This window comes from Salvia hispanica, chromosome 2, assembly GCF_023119035.1.
Source record: "Salvia hispanica cultivar TCC Black 2014 chromosome 2, UniMelb_Shisp_WGS_1.0, whole genome shotgun sequence".
Taxonomy (NCBI): domain Eukaryota; kingdom Viridiplantae; phylum Streptophyta; class Magnoliopsida; order Lamiales; family Lamiaceae; genus Salvia; species Salvia hispanica.
The window spans coordinates 25,096,468-25,115,290 of NC_062966.1; the positions used below are offsets into that span (position 1 = coordinate 25,096,468).

The following is an 18,823-nucleotide window of genomic DNA, read 5'->3' on the forward strand; positions in this document are numbered from 1 at the left end:
CGAGAAATTTCGGAATAAAGGGTTAATTTCGCTGATTCTTTCAAAATTTAGGATTCAATTTGCTGATCTTTCGGAATATGGGATCGAGGCATGCGAATTTTTCGTAATAAAGGATTTTTGAAATTTTCTATTTTTTCTCTACTTTTTTTTATCATTATTTTCATCTCAACATTTATGAATTGTCCAAACTACCCTATAATATTTTCACAGATAGTTATTAAAATGGTCGACAATGTTCTTTGCCTTCACTTCTTTCCACTTTCCCAACCTTATTAAGATTATCTCTCAAAACTTGATGAATCTCATCAGCTTTCATCATCAAATTAATGATATAAACAAATTTTGAATTTTTATTAAAAAGGGGAAGATGTCTGATCCACCTCACTACAATTCAACAGCCTCATGTCTGATTCGAGCTACGGCAACCAGAAATTGGCGACTCCGTCGTCGCTTAGCTGCTACGAATCGCAGAAGTGGAAAGACTAGAACACGTTCCGGCAGTATCTGAAGAACCATAACAGCCGCTGGTGCTCAGCCGTTGCAGCGGCGCTCTCATCCTCGAATTCTTGCGCTCCTCTATCAATTTAGGAAGACAAAGTTTCATGGTGGCGGCCGCTGCCTATGCGGAACACCGAAGATCCATGTCTTTCGTGAGTAGATTGACGAGGTGGTTGATTTGGATGCGTCTTTGTTTTTGGGTGAAAAGGAGAGTTATCGGAGTGGAGAGGTATCAGAATTGGAGTTAAAATTATCAGAATTGGAGTGAAAAACATTGTAGGGGTGATTTTGTCAATAATAAATGACGAGAAGGAAATAATAAGAGAAAAAATTAGAAAAATTCAAAAATCTCTTATTCCGAAAAATTCGCATGCCTCGATCCCCTATTCCAAAAGGTCAGTGAATTGAATCCTAAATTTTGAAAGGTCAGAGAAATTAACCCCTTATTCCGAAATTTCTCCGTTCAAATTGAGACGAAGCAGCGGCGATTTGCCCCTTCTCCGGCTGTCTCACGCCCGTCTCCGGCGTCCTCTGCCTCCGTCAGGGGCACAAGTGTCAATTCACCAAGAAGATGCCATAGGGATAAGAGTGTCACCTATATAAAGAGCTCAACATTGAGAAAGACGGGGAGACTTTTTAGATCACTTTTAGGAGGCTCTTAACTCACTCACTTAGCTCCACACTTCATATATACATTTTTGTTGCTGCGCACTTGGATATGGCGTGATTTCCTGCTACCATGTGTTAGAGTTTGTATACTAGAAATCACCTTTCGAGTGATTGAATATTGTTAAAACTCTTATTTTATTTTCCAAAAGAATAAACAGATTATTTTTGTCATAATGTTGTTATGTTTTAAATTTAATGGATGTTTATTACATGTTTAAATATATAAGTAACTTTCCAAAGTCTAAGTCTTTGTTTTAGTAGACCGGTTGTGGGCGTCGTTCACTTTAAGGTAACACGGTCAGTTCTAAACAAAGAAAAAGAATAATTTCACAACCTAGATAGGCTTAGACTACCTATCGTGAAAGGTTGCAACGTCAGTCCGATTATTTCTAAGCCTTACTAAAATAAGATGTCGTTGGTGTGGTATAGCACTGAATGGATCTAACAGCGAGACAATCTTTATGCTATCTACTGAAAGACGAGGTCTTGTAAATTGTTATTTCTTAATCAACGTACGTTAGCATTGAGCATACGGTATTGATTATGCACTATTTTGACTTACCAAATGGTTCGGGTTTTTCGCAACCCAATAAGCATGGAATATTGGGTAATAGTGATTAATATCTAGCGGTGCTAGGATTGCTATTATGTTGAATCGTGCGCGAGGTGAGTCTCGTTTGATAACATCCTCAAGAGAAGCTTGAAATAAGGTTTTATTATTCGGAACCTAGCTAGTTGGAGTTTAATTACTCTATGAAAATAAATAAGATTTTCTTGCTGAGTCCTCTCTTGGAATAAATAAGATATTAATTAATTAAGTCCATATCAGACAGTAATTAATTAATGGATGTTTCTATCTTAAACGCGAATAATAAATATCAAGTAATGGAAACCCGATGTACTTATAATTTCGGATTTGGATGGGGAGTGCAATATTACTTCTGTAGTGGCTGCTCGTAATATTCCAATTATAAGCTTATATTAAATTGGGTTTAGTTTAATTAGTAAAAAGCTAATTGGAGGAGCCCATATCCAAAGCCTTCCATAGATCCCTGTATGGGCCCAATATGTGACTTAATATAAATAGGAGAATACATGAGACAGAAAACACACTTATTATTTTCTAAAATATTTCGTCCCTCTCTCTCTCTAGAAAGGGGCGATTTTTCCTTCTCCTCCGTGGGAAAGGATTTCTTTCTTCTTTATTTAAGTCCTAGTACACTGGTGAGATCAGCCCACCCTGATATCAGTTTACAGTCCGGGAATCAGACAGAAGATCTGTAGTTTTGTACTAAAGATCTTCACGTGGAGAAGGCGCTAGCTATCTTCTATTCTTTGGAGAATCATCAAGATATAATGGCTAAACCGTAGAAAAGCATGTTTTAGGTTTCAATTAATTTAAAACATGTTTTATTTGAGTTATGAGCATGATACATGTGATAATTACGCGAATAGAATTTTTCTAAATAATATGCTAAATAGATCAGAATTATTATGTAATTAATTTATGTGAGCACTTCCGCTTCCAACCCCTTCACTTATCCTAGACTACCGGCTTTCCTAGTAATCATAGAGACTTCAATTGGGTAATCGGAGTTGTTGAATTGTTTGCATTGTGTTCGTTGTAGTTGGATGCAAGGCTCTACTGTGTTCTCTTATTTGAAACTCATCTTTTGTTGTGTGCTTTTTGGTTGTTTATGTTTAATTGTTTTTTTCCAAAACCAAACCAAACTTTCCGGATTCTCAAGATAGTAGTTAAAGTCAGTTCGTGGTACTTAAGTTTACACAATTTGTCTCTGTGGATACGATACTCTTACTTGTTTATTGCTAAACTAGCCTTGTACACTTGCGGGTAAATCTCGTGTTAAAAATATTTCAAGTCAGATGGCTTGGATCCGGAGTGGATTAAGGCTTCGACTTGTGGATCTGAAACAGGGTGGTGAAATTCTTCATGGTTATGGATGTTTAGTTTATGTTCTTTCGTTTACTTGGCCTAGTAGTGTAGATCTGCTTATTTTTCCGGTTAATCGTAATTTCCGATGTCCGATTTGGTATGCTCTATTCTGATCTGTTTAGTTACTCTATTTTGTACATGTTTATGCTTAATTTGTTGGAAGAGATAAATATCGTTTACAGTTAGAGTCAGAGGGTTTCGTTACTGTAGCTTTTCATCCGTACTTATCATTTTAGGAAAATGGTCCCCACTGCATGTTTCACCTCGATTAGTTGTTTTAGGAAATCCGTTTACCATGTCTAGTAAGTTTGAGTTGCTGAGTTCTAAATTCTGCTTGATCTTTACTTTATGATGAATGCACATGTTGTCTTTTCCGTTTCCTAGATCTAGCTGTTAGAATAGGTAAAGTGGTTGTTCCCAAGTCTAGTAGTTTAGTTTCTCAACCCACAGTTGCGTGGCAGCAGCCAACCCCTTTTTCAAGTCCTCTAGATTTCAACTCGCGTCCTACCCTTCTCTGAGGGATCGATCCTTTGCTTACCTATATTAGCCATAGTGTAGCGGGTTGAGGTTTTTGAGAGTTGAATGAGTGTGAGTCCAACGACCAGAGTCTTTTCGATTAAGATCTCCTAGATCCTGTAATCTAGTGAATCCTCTTGACCTGTAGATTGTGAAATATTTGATATGTAATGTGTTCTCAACCATCAGTGGTTAAGAACGATTATTTTTCATCGGCCTCCTTCGCCTTACTAGCTTGCTGCTGTTCATCCTCGATTTGTAAGTGGAGCTGATCCTCGTAGACTTGCTGTGGACTAAGTGGGACGAGGATGATCTTCATTTGTTGATAAGCGAAAGAGTATCTGTTGGTGTGGCCATCATGAGAGACTCGTTGATCAAATTGCCAGGGTCGCCCGAGTAATACATGAGTAGCTTTCATTGGTGCTACGTCACATAGCACCTCGTCTTCATATTTTCCGATTTTAAGAGGTACTTTCACTTGATGTCTTACTTTGACAGATCCATCTTCGTTTAACCACTGCAATTTATAAGGTTTGGATTATGCACTACTTTGACTTATCAAATAACTATTTCTTAATCTACATACGTTAGCATTGAACATACGGTATTGATTATGCACTACTTTGACTTATCAAATGGTGCGGGTTTTTCGCAACCCAATAATCCTGATATATTGGGTAGTGGTGATTAATATCTAGCGGTGCTAGGATTGCTATTATGTTGAATCGCGCACGAGGTGAGTCTCGTTTGATAATGTCCTCAAGAGGAGCTCGAACAAGGTTTTATTATTCGGAAAACTGGCCAGTTGGAGTTTTATTACTCTATGAATAATAAATAAGTGTTTCTTGCTAAGTCCACTCTTGGAATTAATAAGATGTTAATTAATTAAGTCCATAACAGACTTCAATTAATTAATGGACATTTATATCTTAAGCGCGGAAATAAATAATATAAATAATGGAAACCGAATAATTATAATATAATATTATCTTATTCTATGGATTTGTATGGATTTACTCCAAGATAAATCCTAGATGAATTAGGATAAAAATTTATATTAATTTATTTTATCCTATAGATTTGAATAGATTTAATTCTATTAAGACAAATCTTATATGGATTAAAATAAGTATTAATCCAAGTTATCCTTATCTTTTGGATATATGTCCTAGATAGATTAGGATGTTAATGATATATAAGAAAATCCTTATTTAATTGGATTTAGATAAATTTGTTTATCTAAGAAATCCTAAGTAATGTTTGATATATTCATGATGTCTATTCTAAATAGAATTAAGATTTGTATAAATCTTGATTGATTGGATTTTATTTTTATCTTATGGATTATGATGGAAGTGTTTCTATCTAGTAATGTCCTAGTACGATTTAAATAATGATAATCCTAGATCAACGTTATCTTGAATTGTAGGATTTGATTTTATCGAAATAAAATCTAGAATAATCCTAAGTGGGTTTAGATAGTTAATACTATCTTGATAAATCCTAAATGAATTTGGATAAGCATTATCCAAGATAAAACTGGATTATTTGATTGATTCTCCCTTGAATAAATTAAATATTTTTCGATAATTATCATGTTGTTTAAATACCATGCTTTATATGGATTTATCTGTTTATTTGGTGTTTATTTATTTTAAGTGGATTATTTGCTTTATCTGCTTATGTGATAATTATGCAAAAACCATATAAAAATATCTAAGTGATAATTACAACAAGTGCGTTGTATACGGTCTCCATCGGTTGGTTTGCAAATTTAGCTAGTTTCTAATATTATCGTCACCCATGCTGTGGGGACAATAATTGTAACAGCCCGCCAAGTCCTAGGATACAATAAATGCGGCGGCTGCTACCCGAAACCGACTCCAAAGAAGTAAACACAGACTAGGGTTTCATTTAAAGAGTACTGACCAAAAGAATTGGAAGAAATATCAGAGTATTTAATGCAACAACTTAACCAAGAAGTTCAAAGGAAGATAGATATCATAAATGAGGGTCAAAACCTTAAGAGTACGACATAGTATCCCAGACAAAATCACGAGAAAAGGGCTAAGGCCACAACCGAAAGTAAGATGCAAATATTCCAAAAAGAAGTTCTAAAGAGTATCAAAAATTCAGCGGAAAACGACCAAGAGAAAAACATAGCTATGTATGGTGACACAACTACACTTAGAGTTCAACACATCCATATTAATTAATTAAGCTGCTCAACACCCGCCACCGCTCGTCATCATTCAACCTGCACATAAGGAAAACACATGCAGGGCTGAGTATTTTGAAATACTCAGTGAGCTCGTTGCCAAAACATTTTATAAGTTATGCCACCCTTACCAAGTGAACTCGAGTTTTAAGCAGTTAAAAAGAATATCACGAGTATCACAAAATATATTTTCATAGACTGGCCAGTCAAAATAACCTCCCATTTTCTCATCAAATTAACAATCACAAACATTCCATGGTGCGACGAAAGTGTGGCCACACTTTTCGCCCACGAGACCGGCCGACTAGCAAGGACGGCTCTCGATCCCATTGTGTACACAGCCTGGTAGGGCTTGCGGCCCATACTCAGACCCGAATTCGTATAAGCATATCCAACAATCACATTTAAACAAACATAGGCATGACATAACAATTAAACCACCCTTATAACCCCGAACAACATTTTGATAAAATAAAAGAGAGTTTTTAGAGTAAAGCCCACCTCGATTGCTTAGTTTTCAAGTAGTTTCGCTTTTCCGTTATCCGGCTTCGCAACCAAAGTTTCACCTTTTAATCACATAGGCACATATCACAAATTAGGTTCAATACTACTCTTACTCATGCATGTCTCATTACTTTTCCCTCTTCCCAACGATTTATCTTATCATTACTAATTAATCAAGATCATGTTTATCGCACAAGATTTTTTAACCATCAAACACACACTACACAATACAATAACACACACACACACGGCACACACACACACACGCCACACACACACGGCACACATATATATACATGTTCCCACATCCCTTTTTATCCCTCTTTCACTCAACCAAGATGCATGAGGGTTCAAGAAGACCGATTAATCGGTTAGAAGAAGAAAAAGAAGAAGTAGAAGAAGAACAAACATAACTCTTAAACAAAAATACCTTTTTGAGAAAAACGATCGGTAGGAAACAAGTATTAGCCTTGATTCTTCAAAGTTCTTGGATTAAACTTCAATTCTTCTCCAAAAGATAGCAAAATATTGGAGAGTAGAAGAAGAAAATTGAGAGAGTGTATGGGATGGGGGGGCCGAAAATATGGGGCTAGGGTTAGGGGTTTTGGTTCTTATTTATAGAGTTCAACAAGATCTTTAGGTAATTAGAATAGAATATTTGGTAAGATCTCATGAAATAAATGCATTCTCGATTCCACGTCATCAACAATTAATTCTAGGGCTCTAAAATTAGGGTTCTAAAATCCGGGATGTTACAATAATCCTAAGAAATAGCAAGTTCATAAGGGCAGACTTCTCAAATATAAATAGTATGAACTAGAAAGTAGTTTCTAATATTATCGCCACCCATGCTGTGGGGACAATAATCCTAAGGAATTACAAGTTTCAGAAGTTCAAACAAAATTTATGAGATAGCTTGGTTTTGTTATCAGCACATGAGCATTGTTATGGGAGTGTGTTGTAGAAACAAGATTCTGTAATGCTAAATCTGATGGTCGTGCTTAGGCAACATTTGGCGGTCATGCCGTGCTGCGGTCTCTGGACTATTCATCGGTGTTGTGACCTGTAAAATAGCTAAAATTTTAATGCGTATTGACCTCTGCTTGAGGGTACAAAATTTTAATTTTACAGTTGCAAGATACATAATTTTTTTGTGGTTATTTACGATTATGTATTGAGCATGAGTATGTGATAATAAGTTTATTTGCCAAATCTTCATTATGTCGTTTAATTTTTGTCTGCGATCCTTAAAGAAAGTAAACTCGAATGCCTAAATTATGTAGACCGGAAACGAAAATGGATAAGATTCTCATCGCTGAAAGCTTGGAGTTTATACTCAATGATTCATGTCCTCCATTTCCTCGACATAATTCCACGAAGAATGTTCAAGAATGCATTATGCATGTACTTGACAAGCTCTTTGAGGAATAAGGTCAAGCTATTTTCCTTTTAAGTAGCTATACAAGTCTTGGTTATTGACGATGAAAGGTGGATATAAATGGAATCTGTCAAGATGATTCGATTGGAACATCCGAGAGTGACAGAATGTTTTGAGGATCTTTTGATCACTCAAATAGTTTCTGACACACAAGTCATCGCCTAAAGTAATAAAAAATGACTACAAGAAGGTTTAACTGAAAAGTAGAAAATCTTCAGAAAAATAGTCGTTATATTACTGTTAGAGGAAAGTAACATGATAGATGACGAATTCATAAAGGCTGCATTTTTTTTAAAGTCCTAGTTCATTTGAACAAAAGACTAGATATGAAAATGGGAGAGCCTGAATTGTCATCAAAGTTTGTTTAAAGCGAGAAAAGATGCTTTGTGAGTTGGATTGACCTATTTTATAGAAGGACAATGACTTACATGATAATGCAACTTCTAAGTAAGAGATCTTGATCCAGTTAGGTTTTTGTTGCAGTGGGAGCTATTAATTCTCAACTATTGTTTTATGGTTGATGCTTATGGCATCATAGTATTAAAATAATATAAGTGCGACAAGGTTGAGTATTGAACAACACATCAACTTCTTAATCATTGAATGATAAAGTATTTATGGCTCTTAGTCTTAAGGCCAAGAAAATACTTAGCAATTGTTCGAACTGATCTAGACTATCAAGATTTTAACATTTCGTTAAATAGCTTGAGAGTTGAGAAAGTCTGTTTGATGCACTATGAGTTAGAATCATTTGATTTTTCAAGAGATTCAGAATACTTATAGAAGTGCAACATAGAAAGACTAGCAAGTCTCAATGGTTTACACCATAAGGAGACGAGCAAAGGGTTATGATCAGTAGTGGGAGTCTAATATCCATTAACGAATCCAAGCATTCATCTAATGAATGGGATAGTTATGTAAGAAGGAATCAAAGTCTCTCTAAGAAAAGTTTGATTAAGTGATGAGTTATACTCATTAAAATCTTATCATTGATGGGATAAACATTAAAGAAACTACCAACATCAGTACCTTCTACAAAACACGAGTTGTGGACTAGAGCGTCTCTAGTCTAGCACATCTCAAGGTGTAATGTTGTTCCAACACGTGTTGGAAATGTTTCAACACGTCTCTAGTCTAGCACACCTGATGTGAGCTCCGGTGGTCTTGGAGATTCAAGTTCCAAGATATGGTCCGTTGCTCGTTGGAAATTCGACTTGCCGGGGATGTTGAATCGCCACCTGACTGTCGAATGTCGTGTTAGAGTTTGTATACTAGAAATCACCTTTCGAGTGATTGAATACTGTTAAAACTCTTATTTTATTTTTCAAATGAATAAACAGATTATTTTTGTCATAATGTTGTTATATTTTACATTTAATGGATGTTTATTGCATATTTAAATGTATAAGTAACTTAACAAAGTCTAAGTCTTTGTTTTAGTAGACCGGTTGTGGGCGTCGTTCACTTTAAGGTAACACGGTCAGTTCTAAACAAAGAAAAAGAATAATTTCACAACCTAGATAGGCTTAGACTACCTATCGTGAAATGTTGCAATGTCAGTCCGATTATTTCTAAGACTTACTGAAATAAGATGACGTTGGTGTGGTATAGCACTGAATGGTTCTAACATCGAGACAGTCTTTATGCTATCTATTGAAAGACGAGGTCTCGTAAATTATTTCTCAATCAATGTACGTTAGCATTGAGCATACGGTATTGATTATGCACTACTTTGACTTATCAAATGGTGCGGGTTTTTCGCAACCCAATAAGCCTGGTATATTGGGTAGTGGTGATTAATATCTAGCGGTGCTAGGATTGCTATTATGTTGAATCGTGCACGAGGTGAGTCTCGTTTGATAACATCCTCAAGAGAAGCTTGAAATAAGGTTTTATTAATCGGAACCTAGCTAGTTGGAGTTTAATTACTCTATGAAAATAAATAAGATTTTCTTGTTGAGTCCTCTCTTGGAATTAATAAGATATTAATTAATTAAGTCCATAGCAGACAATAATTAATTAATGGATGTTTCTATCTTAAACGCGGGAAATAAATATAAAGTATTGGAAACCCAAAGTATTTATAATTTCGGATTTGGATGGGGAGTGCAGTATTACTTCTGTAGTGGCTGCTCGTAATATTCAAATTTTAAGCTTATATTAAATTGGGTTTAATTTAATTAGTAAAAAAGATAATTGGAGGAGCCCATATCAGAAGCCTTCCATAGATCCCTGTCTGGGCCCAATTTGTGACATATTATAAATAGGAGAATAAAGGAGACAGAAAATACACTTAATTTTCTCTCAAAATTTTCGCCCCCCCTAGTCCAAGAGGTGGTCGAATTCTTCTCCTCCGAGGGAAAGGATTTTTGTCTTCTCTATTTAAGTCGTAGTGCGCTGGTAAGATCAGCCCACCCTGATATCAGTTCATAGTCCGGGAACCAGTCAGAAGATCCGTGGTTTTGTACTAAAGATCTTCACGAGGAGAAGGCGCTAGCTATCTTCGATTCTTTGGAGAATCATCAAGGTATAATGGCTAAACCTTAGAACATCATGTTTTAGGTTTCAATTAATTTAAAGCATGTTATTATTTGAGTTATCAGCATGATACGTGAGATAATTACGCGAATAGAATTTGTCTAAATAATCCGCTAAATAGATCTGATTATTATGTAATTGATTTATGAATGCGCTTCCGCTGCCAAACCCCTTCAATTGGTATCAGAGCCAGTCTTTGGCTCTAATTATTTGGATTTAAATTTCGCGAAATTCATGTATGCATGCGTTTTTGTTTTCGAAGCATGTTCTTGTTTTAGTTGTTATATTTTTATATGCATGATGAACTCAAGAACTATCGAAACAAAGAACTCAAATATTTGGAACGCACGAGACATGCGATTCATAGAGGGTTGTCGAGCGAGTGGGAGTACGGAGGGTGATCGACCGGCGACGCACGGGCGAGAGTGGCCTCGTGTGCGCCGCCGGCGTGACCACTTGTTCCGGCGGTCTCCGAGCACTGGCGGCCGATCGAGTGGGAGTTAGCCGCGATCATGCGGCGATGCGAATACGAGCGTGGACTCGTCCGCATTGCCGGCAAGACCGCGACGGCTTCTCCCCGGCGAAGAACGGCTAACGAAGGAGGGAGGCTGTCGGAAGCCGCTGCTCGTCCGAGAGCAGCGGCGGCACCTCTCTCGGCGGAACCCTAACCCTAGGATTAACCCAAACCCTAGTCGGATTCCGAGATGTGCGACGTCGAGCCGAGAGGTGGCTGGACGGCGAATTCGCCGGTCCGGCGGTTGAACCCCGGTGGATCTTCGTCGTCGTTGATCGTGCGAACCTCGATCTCGTGATAACGACAAATTATTATTTTATTGATTATTTAATTCTTAAATTAATAGAAATCTTTAAAATACTATTATTTAAATGAAATAAAATATTTTGGGAAGATTTCCCTAGATTTTAGGAATATTTTGATTATTTTCTATATCTATGAATATTTATTATCCTAGATGATATAGATAAGAATAATTAAATAGTTTCCTAAATTATATTATATATCTAGAATCCTAATAAGGATAGATAGGTATGTTTTTATTAAATAATAAAATATATTCTCTTTCCAATCTTAATAAGGAATTAATTTAAGTTTATTTATTCATGTCCGTAAAAGATATAAATAATTAATTATTTTAGATAAATCTTATAGAAAATATGAATATGGATTAAAGAGATGAATATGAAGGCGTCGGCCTGTGAAGAAGAAAGGAAGCTGCAGCTACAAGAATTGGAGGAGCTAAGGCTGGAGGCATTTGACTCAGCCATGTGGTATAAAGAAAGAACTAAGCTCTGGCATGATAAGAACTTCCGGGTCAAGGAACTACGAGTAAGGAAGAAAGTACTTCGTTTTCAATCTCGGCTGAAGCTAATGCCTAGGAAGTTGAAATCCAAGTGGATAATCGTTGGCCTTCGAGCAAATGGAGAAGTGGAGATTCAAGGAAGCCCCCCACATTCTGTTCCTTTCCTAGTCAATGGACATAGGGTGAAGGTATACAGAGATAATGCAGATCTGCATGTGGTGGAAGAGACGCCAATACATGCATCTGCTATTATTTCTTAATTGGTCAGACAAGTGGATATTCTCAATGAATTCCTAGGTCAGGAAAAATAGGGAATGAAAGTTTATTTGTACACTGACCTAGGAAATCTTGAGGATACCCATTTGCTATGTAAATAGTTCAGTTGCTTTCTCTTACAAGAAAATCCAAACAAATTAAAAATTTTAATCTTCCAAAAACATTTTTCGAAGCACCTAACTCTCTGTGAAAACCGTTTTGTCACTCATAATCTCCGACCCGAGAATTTGGTGTTTCAATTCATTTGTTTTAGGAATTGTGAGTTGCTAGGGGGAGGAAGAGTCTTCGCAATTTGGAGGGAAGACAGTTGCTTTTAGAATTTCGAATTCCGCTTTTCGAGGGGACGTACGGTCGCTTACATCATCACACAACTGTTCGCCTGCCACTCAGAATAGCAAGGGATTCCTTTTCAAATCAGAAACTAATCGATCTCTTCTCTCTATACTCTCACAATTCTCTCTCTCAAAATTTTTCTCCAAATTTTTTCAAACCCTAACCGGAATTTACCCTAGAAACTGTGAGTTTTGCAGAAACACCATGAAGAAAGCACAGGATACCAAACCACCGTCCGGTGGGTCATCCAGACAACCGCAGGCTAAGGCAGCTTTTCCAGTCTTGGATATGCGCTCTGAGTGGGGTGCGCCTGCAATACCGAAGCCCACCGCCGTCAGTAATCCTGAAGTAGAGGCATTCATAACGGAGTTAGAGGAGAAATTTGGCAGTAAAGAGGAGGCCATGAAACTCTTCTCTTACTTCTCAGCATTCCGCCAACAACTGCAGACGATTCCCGACGAATCGACGGTGCAACCACCAAGTTCACAACCAGAAGGATCCCAAACCCTAGATCTGGCACATGCAGAGACTGGGCCAAGCCCATATATCGAAGAACAGGGACAGAGTGGTGCCGGAACTGAGGAGGAGAGCGTCAGTGGTTTTGCGGACGAGATTGATAGGATGGCGGTGGATCACTCTATGGATGAAGCCGCAAGAGGTAACGAATCTACATTACAGTCTGAGGGAGGGGGAAACCCCTGTTGTTAAATCCAAGGAAGAGGAAACCCCCGTTTCTAAGAATGTGGAGGGGGAGACCTAGGAAATCACAGAGACTCATCTCAGTCAGGGAATCTCCCCGCACGCTACCCAAGGCTTCTGAACCCGGTAATGTGGACAGCGAGACAGAGGAAGAGTCAGAGGGAGAAGAGGAAGTCCCTAACTATGAGCGAGAGGAGATCTGGATCACAAAGAAGCTTTTGGGAGCTATGGCTAAGTTCAATGACTCCAGGAGGGCACAAACGCATAAGGATCGGAGTGCAGTGGGAAAGCTGGCCAAATCAGGAAAGCGATATGACAGAGACTCTCTGAAACAGATAGAGTTTAGGGTTTAGAGTCAGAGGAGGAATTCCTCGACCACATCAAGGGAATAGGTTTAGAGTGGCTACTTAACCACAACGAGCAGGAGGTGCTAGTTGTTGGGGATTGGTGCCCCTTGCACAGCGGAAGTCATGCATAAACAAATAAATCATGCATCCAGATCTATTTGACTGATTATGAGATCAATTAACCACATGTTAAAAAATCAAAATTGCATACAAGAACGCACATAAATCATGCTTTAAGGAATTAAACCCTAATTCATGATATTCTACGGATTAGGGTTACCGATCTGATTCTCCAAAGAATCGACGATTGCTTGCTCCTTCTCCACATGAAGATCTTCGTACTCGACCACGAATCTTCTAATCTGTATCCCGAACTCAGATAATGACCTTTGGGTGGGCAAAGCTTGTCAGAATCGAAAAGGGCTTGAATAGAAAGAAGACAGAATATCAGTTTTCTCAAAAACCGATTTTTCGTCCACTCCCACAGGGAAGCACCAAAATTAATGTGTTAAAATTAATTAAATCTCCTTTCTAATATCCTTTTATATTGAGTTATGATGGGCCATATTAGGGATCCATGGAGGTTGGACTTGGGCCAAACCTGTTGGACTTATACTAATTAAATTGAACCCCAATTTAATACAAGTCCAAACAGAATATTATTATCATCCACTATAGTATAATAATATTGACTGCCCGTCCAATCCCAAATTACGAGTAATCCGGGCTTTACCTCTTTAATATATTATTTCCCGTGTTTAAGATATAAATATCCATTAATTAATTTAAGTCTACTATTTGACTTAAATTAATTAATATCTTTTTCCAAGAGTTGTCTAGTTCAAAATCTTTATTTATTATTCTGGAATAAATTCCAACCGGCCGGATTTCTGAATAATATAACCTTTTTCGAACACCTCTTGAGGATATTATCAAACTGGACTCACCCAACACACGATTCATTGCAATAACAATACTAGCACCTCTAAATATTGATCACCACTACCCAAGATATCGGGATTCTTGGATTGCGAAAAATCCGCACCATTTGATAAATCAAAGTAGTGCATAATCAATATCGTATGCTCAATGTTATGTCAACAATGATTAAGAAATAACAATCACCGAGACCTCATCATTCGGTAAATAGCAAGAAAGACTTATCTCACCTGTTAAATCCTTCAGTGCTATACCACACCAGTGTCGTTTATTTCCTAAGGTAAGGAAACATGCGGACTGACACTGCAACCTTTCATGATAGGTAGCCAAAGCCTATCTAGGTTGTGAAATTCTATTTCTCTTCTACAAAGGACCGACTGCGTCACCTTCTGTGAACATTGTTCACGACCAGTCTACTATGTAGAAAAATTAGACTTGTTTGCTTCTTATACATATAAATGTTTGAGAAACATCTTATAAATGCACAAGCAAACATCAATGCGATAAAATTACTTCTTCTCGCTTTGGGTTAAAAGTGGATTGTAAAATTTATTGTATACAAGCAATTCTATCCGTGCAACATGCTCGAAATATGCTTTTCAGTATACCAATCCTAACAATCTCCCACTTATACTCAAAATCATGCTTTCGAGTATACCCACTGCCAAAACTCTCCCACTTATACTCTAAGTCTCGGACCATGATACATCGAACTACCATACTTTTCACCTCATGTGTAAAACATGTTGCCATATAGGCATTTTGTGAATAATTCTGTCAGGTTGTTCTCTGATGATATCTTGGTAACCATAATGTCTCGCTGCGCACTTTTTCCTTAATTAATTTCATACTTCCTCTCTATGTGATTGCTTAGCTTTATCAGATCGTGTTTCCCTCGAGTTAGACACATGGCTAGAGTAACCATAATAAAATAAAATACTCATAGACATACTCGGAATCACGGTCAAAGCTATTAGAAAGTTACTGAGATGAACAACTACCTTAGTAGTTTCCGATGAAACCACACTTGTAATTTTCATGATAAAGTCTATGATTTGATCACACTCCTTCATATCTCAGTTCAACTCCTAAAGTGAACACATAGTCAGAGGATGACTCGATCACCAATCAATAATAAAATCGAGTCGATGTAACCTAAAGGACATAACATGGATGTCTGGTAAACTAGAGCATACCGTTTAGTCTTCTTCAAGTACTATAGTATATTCTTTACCAATCCAATGTCCTTGGCCATGGTTAATATGATATCATGCTTCTATGCCAATGGCAAAGCTAATATCTAACTTAATACACATCATAGCATACATGAGACTTCCAATTACGGAACTTGTCTCAATCCTCTTGATCTCATTTAGTGTTGAAAAACACTTGGCTAGAGACAAGATAATTCCATCTAGAGAAGTAAAACCTTTTCTTGGAATTTTCAATGCTAAAGTGTCTAAGTATGATGTAGATGTCGGATTCTTTAAGAAAACTTAACATTCTTTTTCTTAGAATGTAACTAGTTTATCTTAAATCCATCATCATTAAACTGGGTAGACAACCAGTTTCCTACGCTAGATAACCCTCTTAGTTGTTTATCAACTTTTATAGATGTCATCATCGTAGAGTACCAAGAATACCATATATAGTGCACTTTCAACTTTCTTGTACTTGTAGCACATAACCATTAAGATGTTCCATGCAGGTGATCTCCTCAAGACTTCTACCAAAGAGAACTGTCTTGACAATCATAATACATACATCCTAATTTATGTAATCTACAATAGACAACATGATACAGATCGTCTTAGGCATAATGGCAAGCGAGAATATCATTCTTTCTGGGTATAACCCTTAGCCATTATTCTAGCCTTTCAAGATCCATGTTTACACTTGCAGATCCACTAGCTCCCACTGGCTAAAATAGTCTATGGGTAGTATCGCAAGTCTTGCAAACATTCTTGTCTATCTTAGATTATTATTCAGAATCTATCATCTTATCAAGAACGATTATCTGAATGAGTCAATGCGTCCTTGTAGTTACAGGGATTATATTTGGTATAGTGAAAAGCATGTTTCGAGCAAGTTTTGCGCGAATAGAATCTTGCTTGTATACGTAAAACTCTATAATCCACTTTTAACCCGATTCAGTATTATTCGAGCAGTCTCGCACGAATAGAATCACTATTATTATTACATTGTGTTTGCTTGTGCATTTATAAGATGTCTTACAAACATTTAAATGCATAAGAAGTAAACAAAGTCTAAGTCTTTTGCTTAGTAGACCGGTTGTGGGCGTCGTCCACTTTAAGGTAACACGGTTGCAAGATACATAATTTTTTTGTGGTTATTTACGATTATGAGCATGAGTATGTGATAATAAGTTTATTTGCCAAATCTTCATTATGTCGTTTAATATTTGTCTGCGATCCTTAAAGAAAGTAAACTCGAATGCCTAAATTATGTAGACCGGAAACGAAAATGGATAAGATTCTCATCGCTGAAAGCTTGGAGTTTATACTCAATGATTCATGTCCCCCATTTCCTCGACATAATTCCACGAAGAATGTTCAAGAATGCATTATGCATGTACTTGACAAGCTCTTTGAGGAATAAGGTCAAGCTATTTTCCTTTTAAGTAGCTCGACAAGTCTTGGTTAATGACGATGAAAGATGGATATAAATGGAATCTGTCAAGATGATTCGATTGGAATATCCTAGAGTGACAGAATGTTTTGAGGATCTTTTGATCACTCAAATAGTTTCTGACACAAAGTCATCGCCTAAAGTAATAAGAAATGACTACAAGAAGGTTTAACTGAAAAGTAGAAAATCTTCAGAAAAATAGTCGTTATATTACTGTTAGAGGAAAGTAACATGATAGATGACGAATTCATAAAGGCTGCATTTTTTTTCTTAAGTCTTAGTTCATTTGAACAAAAGACTAGATATGAAAATGGGAGAGCCTGAATTGTCATCAAAGTTTGTTTAAAAGCGAGAAAAGATGCTTTGTGAGTTGGATTGACCTATTTTATAGAAGGACAATGACTTACATGATAATGCAACTTCTAAATAAGAGATCTTGATCCAATTAGGTTTTTGTTGCAGTGGGAGCTATTAATGCTCAACTATTGTTTTATGGTTGATGCTTATGGCATCATAGTATTAAAATAATATAAATGCGACAAGGTTGAGTATTGAACAACACATCAACTTCTTAATCATTGAATGATAAAGTATTTATGGCTCTTAGTCTTAAGGCCAAGAAAATACTTAGCAATTGTTCGAACTGATCTAGACTATCAAGATTTTAACATTTCGTTAAATAGCTTGAGAGTTGAGAAAGTCTGTTTGATGCACTATGAGTTAGAATCATTTGATTTTTCAAGAGATTCAGAATACTTATAGAAGTGCAACATAGAAAGACTAGCAAGTCTCAATGGTTTACACCATAAGGAGACGAGCAAAGGGTTATGATCAGTAGTGGGAGTCTAATCTCCATTAACGAATCCAAGCATTCATCTAATGAATGGGATAGTTATGTAAGAAGGAATCAAAGTCTCTCTAAGAAAAGTTTGATTAAGTGATGAGTTATACTCATTAAAATCTTATCATTGATGGGATAAACATTAAAGAAACTACCAACATCAGTACCTTCTACAAAACACGAGTTGTGGACTAGAGCGTCTCTAGTCTAGCACATCTCAAGGTGTAATGTTGTTCCAACACGTGTTGGAAATGTTTCCAACACGTCTGGAGTTAGCACACACTGATGGCATGTGGCCTTGGAGATTCAAGTTCCAAGATATGGTCCGTTTGCCTCGATTGAAATTCGAATTACTTGTTGTAAGATGTTGAATCGCCACATTTGTCGAATGTCGTGTTAGAGTTTGTATACTAGAAATCACCTTTCGAGTGATTGAATACTGTTAAAACTCTTATTTTATTTTTCAAATGAATAAACAGATTATTTTTGTCATAATGTTGTTATATTTTACATTTAATGGATGTTTATTGCATATTTAAATGTATAAGTAACTTAACAAAGTCTAAGTCTTTGTTTTAGTAGACCGTTTTTTCCTTCTTATTTAAAGGAAGAACCCTGATTACCCTTTGTCCTACACCCTAATCTTGAAGATTTTCTTGAGTTCTTTCTTCGGGTATGACCTATAAAGATAATTAGATTTTTTTTTCACTTTACATTAATTTAAATAGTGTACTAATTAAATTTAATTGCAGCATAACTTTGAGTTCGAATCTATACTCATATGCAATAAACTACGTCTCCGCAACATTTGCTTCCGTTAGCATCAACACAATTCCGGCTCTCACCTTTCTCGTTGCGGTTATATTTCGGTATATACTTATATAATATACTTAACATAACAAAATTACTCAATTTTATTTTATTTTTTCTAATAATTTTGTTTAAAAAAATGTGACCAGATTTGAGACATGTTCGATAAGAACTTCAGCTGGAATAGCAAAATTGGTAGGCTCGGGTTTGAGTTTATCGGTTCTTCCTTTTTTGTTTGTAATCAACTACTTGTTAAACTCCAATTTATTCACACT

At 36.6% G+C, this 18,823-nt stretch overlaps 1 protein-coding gene and 1 long non-coding RNA gene across 2 annotated transcripts; both read left to right on the plus strand.

Annotated features, from left to right (window-relative positions):
* Nucleotides 1–11,527: 11,527 nt before the first annotated feature.
* On the plus strand, nt 11,528–11,914 carry LOC125206570. The gene has a single exon (XM_048105815.1). It carries the CDS (start codon nt 11,528–11,530, stop codon nt 11,912–11,914), a length of 387 nt encoding a protein of 128 aa, XP_047961772.1.
* Nucleotides 11,915–18,343: 6,429 nt separating this feature from the next.
* On the plus strand, nt 18,344–18,767 carry LOC125204848. The gene is made up of 3 exons (XR_007173653.1): nt 18,344–18,411; nt 18,491–18,607; nt 18,698–18,767. It is a non-coding gene; the product is annotated as an uncharacterized LOC125204848 (long non-coding RNA).
* Nucleotides 18,768–18,823: the final 56 nt, after the last annotated feature.

Coding starts and splice junctions, on each gene's coding strand:
- LOC125206570 (XM_048105815.1), top strand. CDS start 11,528: ATGAATATGAAGGCGTCGGCCTGTGAAGAAGAAAGGAAGCTGCAGCTA.